The sequence below is a fragment of the Carassius carassius genome, chromosome 45, assembly GCF_963082965.1.
Source record: "Carassius carassius chromosome 45, fCarCar2.1, whole genome shotgun sequence".
Taxonomy (NCBI): Eukaryota; Metazoa; Chordata; class Actinopteri; order Cypriniformes; family Cyprinidae; genus Carassius; species Carassius carassius.
The window spans coordinates 18,592,605-18,607,229 of NC_081799.1; the positions used below are offsets into that span (position 1 = coordinate 18,592,605).

Genomic DNA, 14,625 nt, shown 5'->3' on the forward strand with positions numbered 1-14,625 from the left:
GAAAACAATATTTGACATTATAACAGTTTTACTGTATTTTTTTGTATACATATAAAATAAATGCAACCTTGGTGAACATTGGAGACTTCTTTCAAAAACCTTACAAATCTTAAAGAAGGATGGCTTGCTTTGGAGTTTCTGCTGTCAGATCTAATGAATTCTAGGAGATAAAGCCAGGGTGGTGGATGGATCCCATAAGAACGGTCACAAGAGTCAGGTAAGCAACTGCTCAGTATATTCTAGAATGATATGAACGTGCTCCTTGCATTTGAGGGTTTATGAAAAACGACATTCCTTCAAATGCTATGAGAAAAGCAAAACACTTAAGAGCTCTCCATATCTCCATCTGGATTTTTCTCCAGTTACACGTAAACAAAACTGTCCTCTTTGTCAGGTCACTTGTGCTTATTGTCAGAGCATTCATTTTGTCTTGTGCGATAATATTACAGCAACTGATCTGAAAAACTCAAGCTAGAGGATCAGGAGTAGATACACCAGTAGATGATGTTGAAGAGAAGATACGCCAGTGGAAAGATGATTCTGGAGTACGAGTCAATCATGTAGCTGTTGCTCATTATGAATCTGATGTTTTTGCCGACTGAGCGTTTCCTCCAGAGTCTCGTGCCTTCGGTGGGCGGAGGCTCGGTGGAGGAGGCTCTGGGTGGGATGGTCCGCGTCGTGCTGGGTGTGGTGGGGAGCTCGGGGAAAGGCGATACATCTATGTCATCGTGAAAACAGCCATCGTAGGCCATAGCCTGGGTTGCGTCGTAGGACACTGGAAGCTTTGGTAGGAAGAGAAATGTGAGAAAGTAAATATCTGTTGTGAAGTTCTAACAGTGATCAAAGAAAAAAAAAGTATATTAATTTGTATTAAAATTATACATTGAAGTCAATGTAAAAAAAAACATTTACAAATCATTCAATTTGAGCTGTTACTACTGTAAAGCAAAAATAAATTAATTTGGGTTATTTTTTAATTGCAAGAATCTTTATAAAACAAAATAATAAATGTTGTTACCGTTTTATTTTGTAACTATTGTTATTACTCTGGCAGAAAGCTGTTAGGCCAATTAAATAACAATACTTATTATTATGATTATTTTTAAAATACATGTTATAATTATTATTTATGAATTAATAATTTCACTGCTTTCAAAATGTCTGCTTTATTTTTTAATAACATTATAAATAAAATAACTATATGTGTGTTATTTATGAATTAATTATTGTTATTGTTGTTATAGTATTTGGGCAGAAACTATGGTTAGCAAGGTAAATTCTTGTTAGGTAAATGAATTTGTTTTGTTCTATTATTAAGTTATTTTAATTTTGTTATAAATTATAACACACACACACACACACACACACACACACACACACACACACACACACATAAGCATATATATATAAACTTTTTTTTGAATTTGTGTTGACTTAAAACTACCATAGGGGCTTGATGTGTAGCTTAAAAGTGAAAATTCAATCTTGGTCATAGTTACCAGAGCAAATATCACCATACACTGTACAATCTCTGATCAATCCGTGACCCTGACCTTTCCTTTCCGAAGTTTTTTCATCTCTTCCACCGTGGTGAAGTAGTTCACGGCAGCATATTCAATGACCGACAGGAAAACAAAGAGGAAACTGGCCCAAAGGTAAATGTCCACCGCCTTCACATAAGACACCTGAGGCATTGACGCTGAGACGCCTGTTATTATAGTAGACATGGTCAGCACTGTTGTGATACCTGTAGCAGATCAAAAGAGACAGAGAGAGAGGGCAGAGGAATGAATAAGAAGCGGGTTCACGGGAAACAAAGATAACAGGTTAAGGGGAAGTTCAGAAGTTCAAGCATAAATATTTCCATCTACTGCATCTCACACAAGAGTCCCCCGCAGATTATGGACGGTCAAACTGGGAGTAAATGGAAATGAAAGTGTGGGGAAATGCATGACGTTCAGTACAAATGTTCTATAAATTAGTCACTGTTTATTCCAAATTCTAAGACTTCTCTAGTTCTTCTTAAGAAAACATACAGGAAGACACACGTTGTGTGGACTGCTTCTTTTGTTGTGACTCTCAATAGGTTTGTGCTATGATGTCATCGGCATGTCCTGGCTGGGTCTATAAGGCCTGCTGCCCTGACTATAATACAAGGTTTTTTTGAGGTAATTTAACTCTGTTCTCTCTAAACCGGTTTGTGCTTGTTCCTGGAAAGCATAATAACCAGAGAGAACAAAGTAAACACACACAGCTCACCAAACAACCTGAGGCAATATTGCAGAAACTTCCTGTCACAAGTCTAACATTAAGATCTGACAGGTTAAATAGAACTAATGAACAGAATATCATTTCTAAACATATTTCTAGATTCTAAAATGAGGATGTTTACTCGAGAGGTTTACCTAGAGAGACACGGGCCGGTACGGCTCTCCTGTCGATCCAGAAGGACACCCAGGAGAGCATGACCATAAGCATTGTGGGAAAGTATGTCTGCAGCATGAAGAAGAATATGTGTCTCCTGAGGATGAAGTTTATGTACAGCCTGTTATACCAGCCTGAGAGAAGCAGAGAGTATGCGACATTTACAACAGATATGAAGACAAAAATTAAAGAAAGGCCAATATTAAACTTTATTACAAATGACAATAGAAAAAAAAAGATCAGAGTACACGTGTCCCCATGAATTACTGTTGATATATTTGACAGGAAAATGAACTTAGAAATTTAATTTAATTTAATTTAATTTAATTTAATTTAATTTAATTTAATTTAATTTAATTTAATTTAATTTAATTTAATTTAATTTAATTTAATTTAATTATTAAAATTTAAAATTAAATTTAAATTTAATTACCCAATTCAAAAGTTAGGGATCAGTAAGATTTATAAATGTTTTTGTATTAAACTTCTTCTGCTCACTAAGGCTGCATTTATTTGATGAAAAATACAGTAACATTGCAAAATATTATTGCAATTTAAAAAGACTGTTTTCTGTTTTAATATATTTAAAATATAATTTATTCCTGTGATTGCAAAGCTGTATTTTCAGCATTATTACTCCTTCAGAAATCATTCTAATATAATGATTTGGTGCTCAAAACCATTTTTTATTATTATCAATGTTGAAAACAGGTGTACCACTTAATATTCCATCACACATTGAATTTTGGATTAAGAACATTTATTTGAAATAGATTTTAGTCATCTTTGATCAATTTAATCCATCCATGCTCTATAATAGAAGTATTAACTAAAAAAAAAAAAAAAACCAAAAATTAAATTTAACTTCATTTTAGAATTAAAACGGAAACATTTAAAGCCCAAAATTAATAACAACTTCTAGTAATTTCCCCACATATAATGAAACATCTAAGATATGGGGTAACAGGTTTCCTGAGAATGACCAAAAGGCTTCAAAGGAAAGAAAAGCACTGCATATATCCAACCGTTTCAGTCAAGAATGCTGGGAAATCAAATTTTCTGCACTCTCTGTTGGATCGCTGTGATCAAGCACATGGTATTACGGTAATAAAAGCATGCAGGAGGAAGTGAAGCACACATACCGGTGCTGCTGTAGAAGGCTAGCCCGAAGGAAGGGTGGAATTCTTCAATAAAAAACTGCGAGAGTGCAATCTCGTCAGTCCTTAATGAATCGTTCCCATTCTTCCAATAGAGCATGAGGTCGTTCTCATTGTAAGCGTCTTCAAGAGAGCAAAAATAAAACGTGGGAAGGTGTGAAACAGCCAACTCTCTTTGAAGATACATGGGCGGCACTCCTCAGAGGAGAGAACACCGAGCATCCAAAACCAGCTCCGCCATCTCTCCTCTGAAGCGGAGGCCCATGTAAATCTGTGTGTCATGGCTGAAAGACACAGAGATATGCAACTCTGAACCAGTTCAGCTCTGCAATTATTTTATATCTGCAACAATGAAGCCTGTACAAATATGACTAATGAGGGTTATATGATATACCACTAGCAAGTCAGAAAGACATAAAACTCTACTATTAAAGGAGTAGTTCACCCAGAAATGAAATATTCATGTAAACAGTTCATTTGTCCATTCCACACATTAGGAAATGTTTTGAAGAATGTTCACGCTGCTCTTTTGACATACAGGTCCTTCTCAAAAAATTAGCATATTGTGATAAAGTTCATTATTTTCCATAATGTAATGATAAAAATTAAACTTTCATATATTTTAGATTCATTGCACACCAACTGAAATATTTCAGGTCTTTTATTGTTTTAATACTGATGATTTTGGCATGCAGCTCATGAAAACCCAAAATTCCTATCTCAAAAAATTAGCATATCATGAAAAGGTTCTCTAAACGAGCTATTAACCTAATCATCTGAATCAACTAATTAACTCTAAACACCTGCAAAAGATTCCTGAGGCTTTTAAAAACTCCCAGCCTGGTTCATTACTCAAAACCGCAATCATGGGTAAGACTGCTGACAAGAAGGCCATCATTGACACCCTCAAGCAAGAGGGTAAGACACAGAAAGAAATTTCTGAACGAATAGGCTGTTCCCAGAGTGCTGTATCAAGGCACCTCAGTGGGAAGTCTGTGGGAAGGAAAAAGTGTGGCAAAAAACGCTGCACAACGAGAAGAGGTGACCGGACCCTGAGGAAGATTGTGGAGAATGACCGATTCCAGACCTTGGGGGACCTGCGGAAGCAGTGGATTGAGTCTGGAGTAGAAACATCCAGAGCCACCGTGCACAGGCGTGTGCAGGAACTGGGCTACAGGTGCCGCATTCCCCAGGTCAAGCCACTTTTGAACCAGAAACTGCGGCAGAAGCGCCTGACCTGGGCTACAGAGAAGCAGCACTGGACTTTTGGACAAATTTTGCATGTCATTCGTAAATCAAGGTGCCAGAGTCTGGAGGAAGACTGGGGAGAAGGAAATGCCAAAATACCTGAAGTCCAGTGTCAAGTACCCACAGTCAGTGATGGTCTGGGGTGCCATGTCAGCTGCTGGTGTTGGTCCACTGTGTTTTATCAAGGGCAGGGTCAATGCAGCTAGTTATCAGGAGATTTTGGAGCACTTCATGCTTCCATCTGCTGAAAAGCTTTATGGAAATGAAGATTTCATTTTTCAGCACGACCTGGCACCTGCTCACAGTGCCAAAACCACTGGTAAATGGTTTACTTACCATGGTATTACTGTGCTCAATTGGCCTGCCAACTCTCCTGACCTGAACCCCATAAAGAATCTTTGGGATATTGTGAAGAGAAAGTTGAGAGACGCAAGACCCAACACTCTGGATGAGTTTAAGGCCGCTATCGAAGCATCCTGGTCCTCCATAACACCTCAGCAGTGCCACAGGCTGATTGCCTCCAAAAGGATTCCCAACCAAGTATTGAGTGCATAACTGAACATAATTATTTGAAGGTTGACTTTTTTTGTATTAAAAACACTTTTCTTTTATTGGTCGGATGAAATATGCTAATTTTTTGAGACAGGCATTTTGGGTTTTCATGAGCTGTATGCCAAAATCATCAGTATTAAAACAATAAAAGACCTGAAATATTTCAGTTGGTGTGCAATGAATCTAAAATATATGAAAGTTTAATTTTTATCATTACATTATGGAAAATAATGAACTTTATCACAATATGCTATTTTTTTGAGAAGGACCTGTATATAATGAAAGAATATAGTGCCTGACTAGCACAAAACTCAAAAAGCACCACAAAAGTGGTCCATACCACTTGTGTTGTGTATAGTATTTGTTAATATTATCTGAATTAGCTTTTACTTTAATATTCTGTTTTCATTTTTAGTTTAAGTTTTATTATTTTTGTTATGGTAGTAAAAAAATATTAGTAAAAAAACAAACATTTTTCTATATAGGATTAATGAATTTTTAATTCAGTTTTAGTCATTTTCGTATTTTAATTTTAGCTTATTTATATTAGATATGTCCCAAGACAACATTTATCATTTTTGTGTTTCATTTTTAGCTTTTAATGAAATATTTCTATTTTATTTTAATGCAGCTTTATTTTAGCTACTATTTTTATTTTTTTACTATTTTTGTTTAACTGACTCTTGACTTATATTCCAAGCCTTCTGAAAGAAACAATAGCTTTGTTTAGCAAACAGCCCATTGTTATAAAATTTGAATATACAGTATGTACAGTTTAGTCAGGTCTGACGCTAATGATACTAAATGCCAAGAAGAATGTGTTTTCACTGAAAATATAACATTTGTGTGATATGAACCACTTTTATAAAGTTGACTGCATGGTCCTGGTAACTGTATACATTACTATTAAAAGTTTGGGGTTGGTTTTTGGTGTCACATGATCCTTCAGAAATGATAATGCTACTCACAAATATGCTGATTTGGTGCTCAAAAAATGTTATTACTATTAATGTGGAAAACTATTATGCTCTTTAGTATTTTTGTTGAAACTAATGAATTTTTTCAGGACTCTTTGATGATGTTCAAAACTTTCATTTAAAATAGAAATTTTCTCAAAATAATGTGTCCTTGTTTTATAAAAAAGTATCAATTTCTTCAAAAAGAAACATTATTGTATCATCATTGTACAAGCTGTGAACATCCTGTGAAATGTCTTCTTTTTTTGCTCGGCAGAGGAAATGATGGTGTGTAAACGATGACAGAATTTGTCCTTTTTGGGTGAACTATCCCTTAAACACAACAGTAGGCTACATTTAGGATATGTTTACAGGTATACTGAGAGCGTAGTGCTTTGACTTATTATTTCCTTGTACTCTGTTGATAGTACTTACTGATGAGTGTACATGCACACACAGACGTTCATACTCACAACTCTCCAGCTCTAGAGAACAGTTCTGTGTGTCTAGAGGAAACCTGCTGAAGTCCATAGAGCAGAGAGCCGTCACTGTGATTCTGCAATTCACAATTCAGGACAGCCTTAATAAATCACTTCCAGTGAGACTAAAATAGTACCTTTAAAATCGTGTAATCATGTTATATTGAGCTTCGCAATACATCATATCAAGGAAATAATTCAGGTGAATTGAACTGAAAACTGATCCTGCACATACTGGTTTAGGCACACCTGACCATGCACACATGTCTACACTTGCAGCGCATGCTGCTAATTCTTAGAAAAGTTCTTTTCTAAGTTCTTTTGGTAAAAAAAAAGCCAATTCAAAATAACATCTGTAATAGTATAAATAATCATTTAATAACAATTTTTCTGATAGAAGGATTAGAGAATTTTCTATACAATGACAGTTCTTAGTTATGTTGGCAATTAAAAAACCAAACCAAACCTAGAACTAGTATGTACAGCTTATAGGCCATACTTCAAATCTTCTGAAACAATACTATAACTTTGTTTAGAGACCAGACTTAAATGCTATTCACTCATAATCCTCCCCTCCACTGAACAGTTGATCAATGCAACATGATCCCAAAACAAAAGTTGAGTAATATTCATGAAAAAAAACTTGGGTTCATTGGAAAGAACCAGCCCAAAAGAACAGTCATAAATCAGACTGAACTCACTGAACAAATCATTCAGTCCACGGTGTGTACTGATTCATCTGGTTCACTAAATAGAAACAGCTCAAAATTAGGACTGAGATTTCAGTCAGGTTTATTATTTTTTTTTTTTTTTTAGTTATTATGAACTGTTGTGGTATGGAAAAATCCTAAGGGAATTTATTTTGAAAGATCAAATTGTGTGTTCCACAGAAGAAAGGAAGACATACGGGTTTGGAACGTCAGTAAGTGTTGACCAAATTTTTAGATTTGGATGAACTCTCCTGTCATGGTACACTTTACTTCAAAGTAAAGAGCTGAAAACATCTAATTTCCTTTCCTGTGAAATGCCTCAGGGAAACTGCTAGTTTCATAGCTGTTGTAAAAACATCTGGTTTCAGGAAAGCGGCTTCATGCGCTACCTGACGCTGTAGAGAATGTTTCCATCTGGATACACTCTGAGCATGATGTTTTCCATGGTGGTGTCGTGAATGAAAGAACGCTTGGAGTGAACAAAGAAGACGTCTGGCACCCAGATCTTTTTCACCAGCCGAGCATCAAAAGTTCGGCTTTTGTTATTGCTGGATGGGAATGCCAGTCTGTCGTCCTGCCAGTAATGCCTGAGGTACAAGGTCATAGTGAAGTCCTATGCCCACAAAAGACATGAAAAGACTTTGTCAGTTTGCATAAACCACTCCTTTATACTTTAAATATCACTGTGTGAATATGGTTCTAACTAGTGCCATAATTCTCATAGTTCATTTTTTGCAACTTAGGATAAGGAAAAATAAAATAAAAAAGTATATAAAAATAAATTAATCACACTTGAGTATATAAAGATATGTATGCCGACTGAATATGTCTATGGGTTCAGCATGCTTTTCTGCACACATTCATAGTCTTTGTTGTTTTAACCTTTGCCCTCTGCCTCAAGTCGTGAATCCAATTGTTTTAAATGGTCGAGGATTTAAGCTTGATGTATGACTCGCACTGGGAGTTGAGGGTGTGCAGATCTAACTGACAGGTTAAAGGTTAAAAGTAATTTATAGTAGATCAGACACTCACCATATTGACCTCTGAAATGCTGTCAATGCTCTCCACCTGCACATCGATGCCCACTGGAATAGCTGAACCTGGACTCAGTGTCACAGATGGAAGAGGAACAGGACTTGTTCAAATTGCAAAATATAATTAAAGATTTGTGCTGTCAAACGATTAATCGCGTAACATAAATTTAGGATGCGATTAATTTTTGACAGCACTATTAAATATACACATTATGAGTTTTGTCAGTGGTATTTTTTAAACCAAGAATATGTTACCACATTTGTGTTCCTTGTTGTTTTTTTAATCTGTTGTTGAAATGATCCCACATGCCAACACATGCAGCTGCATTACTGTTTTCCAAAAATTTCTTCCTCAAATTCAAAAGACTCAATGTAACTTTGATGAAACAATACATTTCTTAGCCTATATGTAACACTAAACTATCAAATCGCCAACTATTTACTTCTAAGATCTATCAGTGGAAGCAGTATTCAAATCAAGAGAGTCAATATTTGTGAAAGAAGGACTATACGCCATTTGCTTTGTCATAACAGAATTACATGAAAGATGATAGTTAACTTTCATAGTTGTTTCTGTCTGCTCTGAGCACTCTGCTTGTGTTGGCTGGTTTTGTTTTTCAAGGGAATCATAGACACACCAGTCTCTCAACACAGCTGCATCATGTTAAAAAAATGCATGCAGACCAGCTGCAATCTCTCTGAATAGAACAAGAATTTCAAGTGTCTGATCCTTAACCGTTATTGAATCTATTAAAAACACCTAAAAACTATATTTTACCACAGAACCTTAAATCTGCTATGAAACAATTCAAAGTTAGTCTGAAAACTAAACTCTCTATTACTATAATATTTCAAGAATTGTGTTAAAAAAAAGGTAATTTAAGTGACTATCATTGACTATCATTGAAGATGTTTCACCACTGTCATCAACCACATAAAATCTGAAAAGCGATGTTAAGCTTCCTACAAACAGAGACTTAACTCAGTGCACATGACTCGGTGTGATTATCAGCCTCTCACTGTTTTCAGAGAACCATCATGCTCCCCTAATCTGGACTGAAATAAAACTCAATCTCAGTGTTCACATGTAGGGATTAGCAGACAAAATAACAAAAAAGTACTATGGTACTACCCCATTTTTGTACATATACCATGTTATTATTTAAAGCACCTTGGAATAGTACAATGCTAAACAGTATATTTGTAGCTGACAAATAACATGGACATGAACATATATGACAACACATGATCATTCAGAGTCGTTGCTTCACAAATACATTCACCTTAATGGACCCGAAATCGGATATAGAACAGAAAGTCTCAGACAAGAAGATTATATGATTGAAAAAAAAGGATACCACTCTATGTTCTTATTTTAAAAACAGCCGCTGGGATTATAATGCAGATTACTGTGCATATAACACATCTGTCCTCAGTGTATTGTCTGCTTGGCACTACTACCAATCTGGGTCAGAGTGTTTTTTTTTTTTTTCTGATTTGGACGCATTGCATATGACATTCTAACCTACATTTTTGACAATCTCAGCTGCAGAGTCACATTCTGGTCATTTGGCCTATGGTGACTTTTAAAGCTCTTGATCTTAAGTTCAGTTCAGTTCTTTGAGTTCTCTTGATGGACATATACTAGCAAATACCAGCATAATATTTGCATAATATCTCTATATCAGCACAGCAAGTTTCATATAAAGTGAACATCTTAAAAAGCATGTGAGAATGAGACTTTCAGAGAATATAGTGTTCTGTATAATATTATTTTATAGAAAAGATCTATATAGATTTTCATCCAATTTCCTGCTGCTTACATAATAGTGATCATTTTAATTGCTGGCATAGTGTGAAGTGTGTGATCTCCATCAGACAAACGCATCACGATTCTCATCAGCAGATTTTTGGGTAATCACATCATCATTTCTCTTTTTTTCACTCTCGATATCTCCTGAAATTATCCCAGCTGTCCTTGCAGTGCCTCTCTCTGCTGTATAAGTGCTGTTGTTGTATGTCACACCATGTATTCGTGTCAACTGTGTGGAACGAGCTTGCATTCCCAGGCAATATCATTCAAATCAACCATCGGGACACCAAGATAACACATGATGCTTGAAATATATGAATGCAACAGGTATGCATTTTAAGAATACAACTGCTAGTAATTCATAAGTGGCTTCTGAATGGAAAGATTTCCTCACCTCCAAAACCAGGCCTCATGGCAAAGTCGTGATCTTCAATTCGCAAGAGCTGCTCTGATTTAATCAGCAGAGATTTGGTGCTGTCAGACTTCTTTGTTTTAAAGTCTATTCGTCTGTTTGAAAAAAGACAAAATGGGGATGTTTTTCTTATTTTTAAAAAATAATGTAACCGACATGAACAATAACATACACAAAGATACGTTTGGGTTAAAAAAAAAAACAGCACTGACCAAAGCTAGACATTTGGAAGAGTGGGATGTTTGGAGAAATTAATTTCAGCTTTATATGCGGCAATCCAGAAAGCAGTTTTCGGTAATACTTTACTTAAAGCCTTTATTTATAATGCACTATATAAGTATTTTAAATGCATTACTATGCCTTGTAATGCACCTTATAAACTCATGAATTGTAACCACAGTTATAATACATTTATAACTTTTGCTTTTAGAAAGTATAATTTAAATAATTTACACATTTAGACCGTATTAAGCATACATTAAAACACATAACAATAACAATGAATTTTAACTTGGGTTACAATAATTAATGAAAAGTTATAATGTATTTAAAAATGCATTATAAATCTTTATAATGCATTATAGATAAAGTGTTAAACAGTTTATCACTCTCTTGAGACACTTTTCAAAACAAAAGCCAACAAAACAATCGAATGCTGGCTAAATATGCCTCTTATTTAAATATTTTACTTATTCACATTTCCATGTGCCAGTTCTGTACTAAATGAGTCCCACTGAGTTACTGATACAATTAATAAGATAAAACTCACATCATTTCATAGATTTAACTCTGTCCAACCTTTCTGATATCATATTTCAGGGAATGTAAGATTCTCTTTGTCAGTATTTTAATATGTTTCTGTCGTATTATATTATGTTCACACTTATACTGACCAGAACAAACTCATAGCTCAACCTCAATATGCTATTGCAATAATGTAGCACTTTAAGACTAAGTTTAGGGATACATTTTAATTTATTATATTTAATAATACAATATTAATAATTACATTAATTAAATAAATGAATAAATAAAAATGTAAAAATAGGGCACATTGTACTGTATTAATATGAATTAGTTGTCTGGATTCATTAAAAAAAAAAAAAAACTATTTATTCATCCAATTCATAGAAAAAAAAAAAATACTTTTCTGAAACCCTCTCTGCTTCAAAAGGCACTGTTACCTGAGAATGACCTCCCTCTGGATCAGTACTAAAAGACTAAATAGCTATCCAGTGCTGTTTTTGTTGTATACCTCACATACACATCTCAACTATGAGCTCCAACTACAGAGTTCCTTTATCCACAATTAATTACGCCTTCAAACACACACAATCCAACAACTCCAAAGTGCAGGTCAAAACACAGCACAGGGCTTCAAATAAACCCTTACACATCAATCCACAGGACCGAGACACAATAAATAAAACCAAGGGTATTTAAATTAAACAGAATGGAGCTGATTGATTATATACAAAGCAATGTTCTGACCACCAGAGCATTCTGCAAATGCATTTAGGAGCAAGCAAAAGCATCCTCACCCTCCATGTTTGTGCCGTGTGTTTTCGCCCAGGTAGACGTCCTTGTGCCTGCGCTGGTTTTGCGTGTTACTTCCTTTGAGAAGGACGACGGGCCACAGCCAGGCCAGGCACATGAGCCTCAATACAGAGAGAGCAAAGTTCATGACCGAGTCCTGAGCTCCAGGATCTGTGCAGGGAGAAATAGAGAGACGGTGTGGGATCAGTCTAACTCTCTGGAGTTCCTTACCCAGCATCCTTTCCATCTCGTAGTGCCGCCCATTCCGACATAGAAAAGGCCCTTGGATCCACACCGGGCAGCAAATGTTTCACGGTCCCATTTGAAATCCTTTGAGTTTTGCTTTTGTGCATGTGTGTTAGTGTGTGTTCGGCTGGTGGTCTGCGTTTCCCACCCTGCCTCAAAGCCTGTCTGCTCTTCTGGACATGTCCATCTCCCTCTGATTAAAACCAAATATCAATTTATTTCTATAATGACAAAGGAATGACGTTAATTCCTCTCTAATCTTCTTACATGCAGCTGCTGAAATCTTTCAGTAACCTATAAACTCCACGGGGAAGGGGAGGTGCATCACAACCACAGCTAACGCTAACATCAGGTTGGCTAAAAAAAGCAACTAGCCCTCTTTTTTGTGAATAGTATCTGAGAATTTTTCCCTCAGAATCAAATACATTGCTGAGACTGACAGCTTGATCAACTGGCTGACAGAATAAATCTATGCTAACATGCTAACATGTTGATCATGCTAATATGCAGATTTGATGCTCAAAAACATTTCTTATTATCAGTGTTAAACATTTTATTGTTTTGAGTAATGTTGTTAAGCTAAGTTAGATGTTACAGATCATTTACTGATCTTGCCATCTCTGTCAACGCAAACCGAGGACATTGCTAGTCTTGTACATTCTGAATAAACTCTAGCTGTAAATGAAGCATAACATGGCAATGGTATTTCTGTAATTGTATGTGTCTGTACAGATAAATAGGCGTCATGCTGCTATTAGCTATTGATGTGTAAATCCACCTTCAGGCTAATCTGTGAGACAGATCTTAACACGCTTCATGAGGATTACAGACACAGTCATGGAGAACATCAACAGATGACAGAGAGATGAAAAGGGAGGTACAGAGGGAGACAGAACAGGGATGGAAGAGAAAAAGAGAGGCTTACTTTAAAAGACATCTTGGAAGTATATATATTGTTGTGTGAATACATGTATGACAACTTTGAGAAGCATTAAACGTACGTGTAAATAATCATAAAGGTCATGTCAGATGCATCAAGTCAAGTCTAGAGTAAGTCTACAGAGTCCAGATTGTATAGTATAATATAGATTCTATAGTATTCTGATTCATTTAATAAAAGACAACACAGAAACATTAAATAATGTAATTATAAAAAACATTATTGCCCTTTAAAGGAAAAGTTAATGTCTTATCTTTAATGAAACAGTTAATTTACAGCAGACACACACACACACACACGGCTTTCAATCGTGAAAATGACTGCTGAAAAGAACTTTATAGACATTTTAAACATTTCTGAAAAATCAGGTTCACTTTTAATAATGCTGTAAGGCTATGATTGCAGTAAACAATAGTTTACATACCGTATTATAGCAAACAATGGTTGATTTTTTTTCTTGATTGAAAAATATGCATCTTAATGTTCAAGTGAAATTTATCTTATCTTTATTTGTTTTCTTCACACACCATGTCTTATATTAAATCATGCATTATCTTCACTGAAGAAACATTTTTTGGTCGTGGAAAAATAGTTAATCATCATGGAAATTATGCAACAGCTTGTGTAAAAAGTGTATAAATAATTTCATTTTTTCAGTTTCACACAATAAATAGATTATTATTAATATTTATTAAATATTCATTTATATATAAAATCACATATTATATAATTTATAATATATATAAATTTTATTATATCAAAATAATATTATTAGTGTTCTGAGTGGGTACGTAAGGTGGATTGTAGACAGAAGAAAATATATAAATACTTTTCCCAAAAGATGTTTAATATAAAATTATTAAATCTAGATATAACATTACTCATTTTATAATATATAACATAAATTTTATGCAAATAAGTGTTGCACAATAAAAGTCAGAATAGTTTAGGATTATTTCACTCTGTAGGAATGAATATTTCTGATGGATTTTGATATTTTTTAATTGAAAGTCTTGGTTTGGGACGAGGGCAAAAAGACACATGACTAAAAAGTATCCAATAGTTTTAATAACAAGGGGGGTGGGGGGGGGGTCTATTTGTTATAATAAAAATAATTT

General features: G+C 35.0%; 1 protein-coding gene across 1 annotated transcript; it reads right to left on the minus strand.

Annotated features, from left to right (window-relative positions):
* Positions 1-116: 116 nt before the first annotated feature.
* LOC132127065 (gamma-aminobutyric acid receptor subunit rho-3-like) lies at positions 117-12,836 on the minus strand. Its single transcript, XM_059538683.1, has 9 exons — positions 12,327-12,836; positions 10,768-10,880; positions 8,559-8,626; positions 7,916-8,139; positions 6,811-6,893; positions 3,567-3,704; positions 2,406-2,558; positions 1,554-1,747; positions 117-782 (listed from the first exon to the last, which is right to left on the minus strand). Exons 1-9 carry the CDS (start codon positions 12,566-12,568, stop codon positions 480-482), a joined length of 1,518 nt encoding a protein of 505 aa, XP_059394666.1. The 5' UTR covers positions 12,569-12,836; the 3' UTR covers positions 117-479.
* Positions 12,837-14,625: the final 1,789 nt, after the last annotated feature.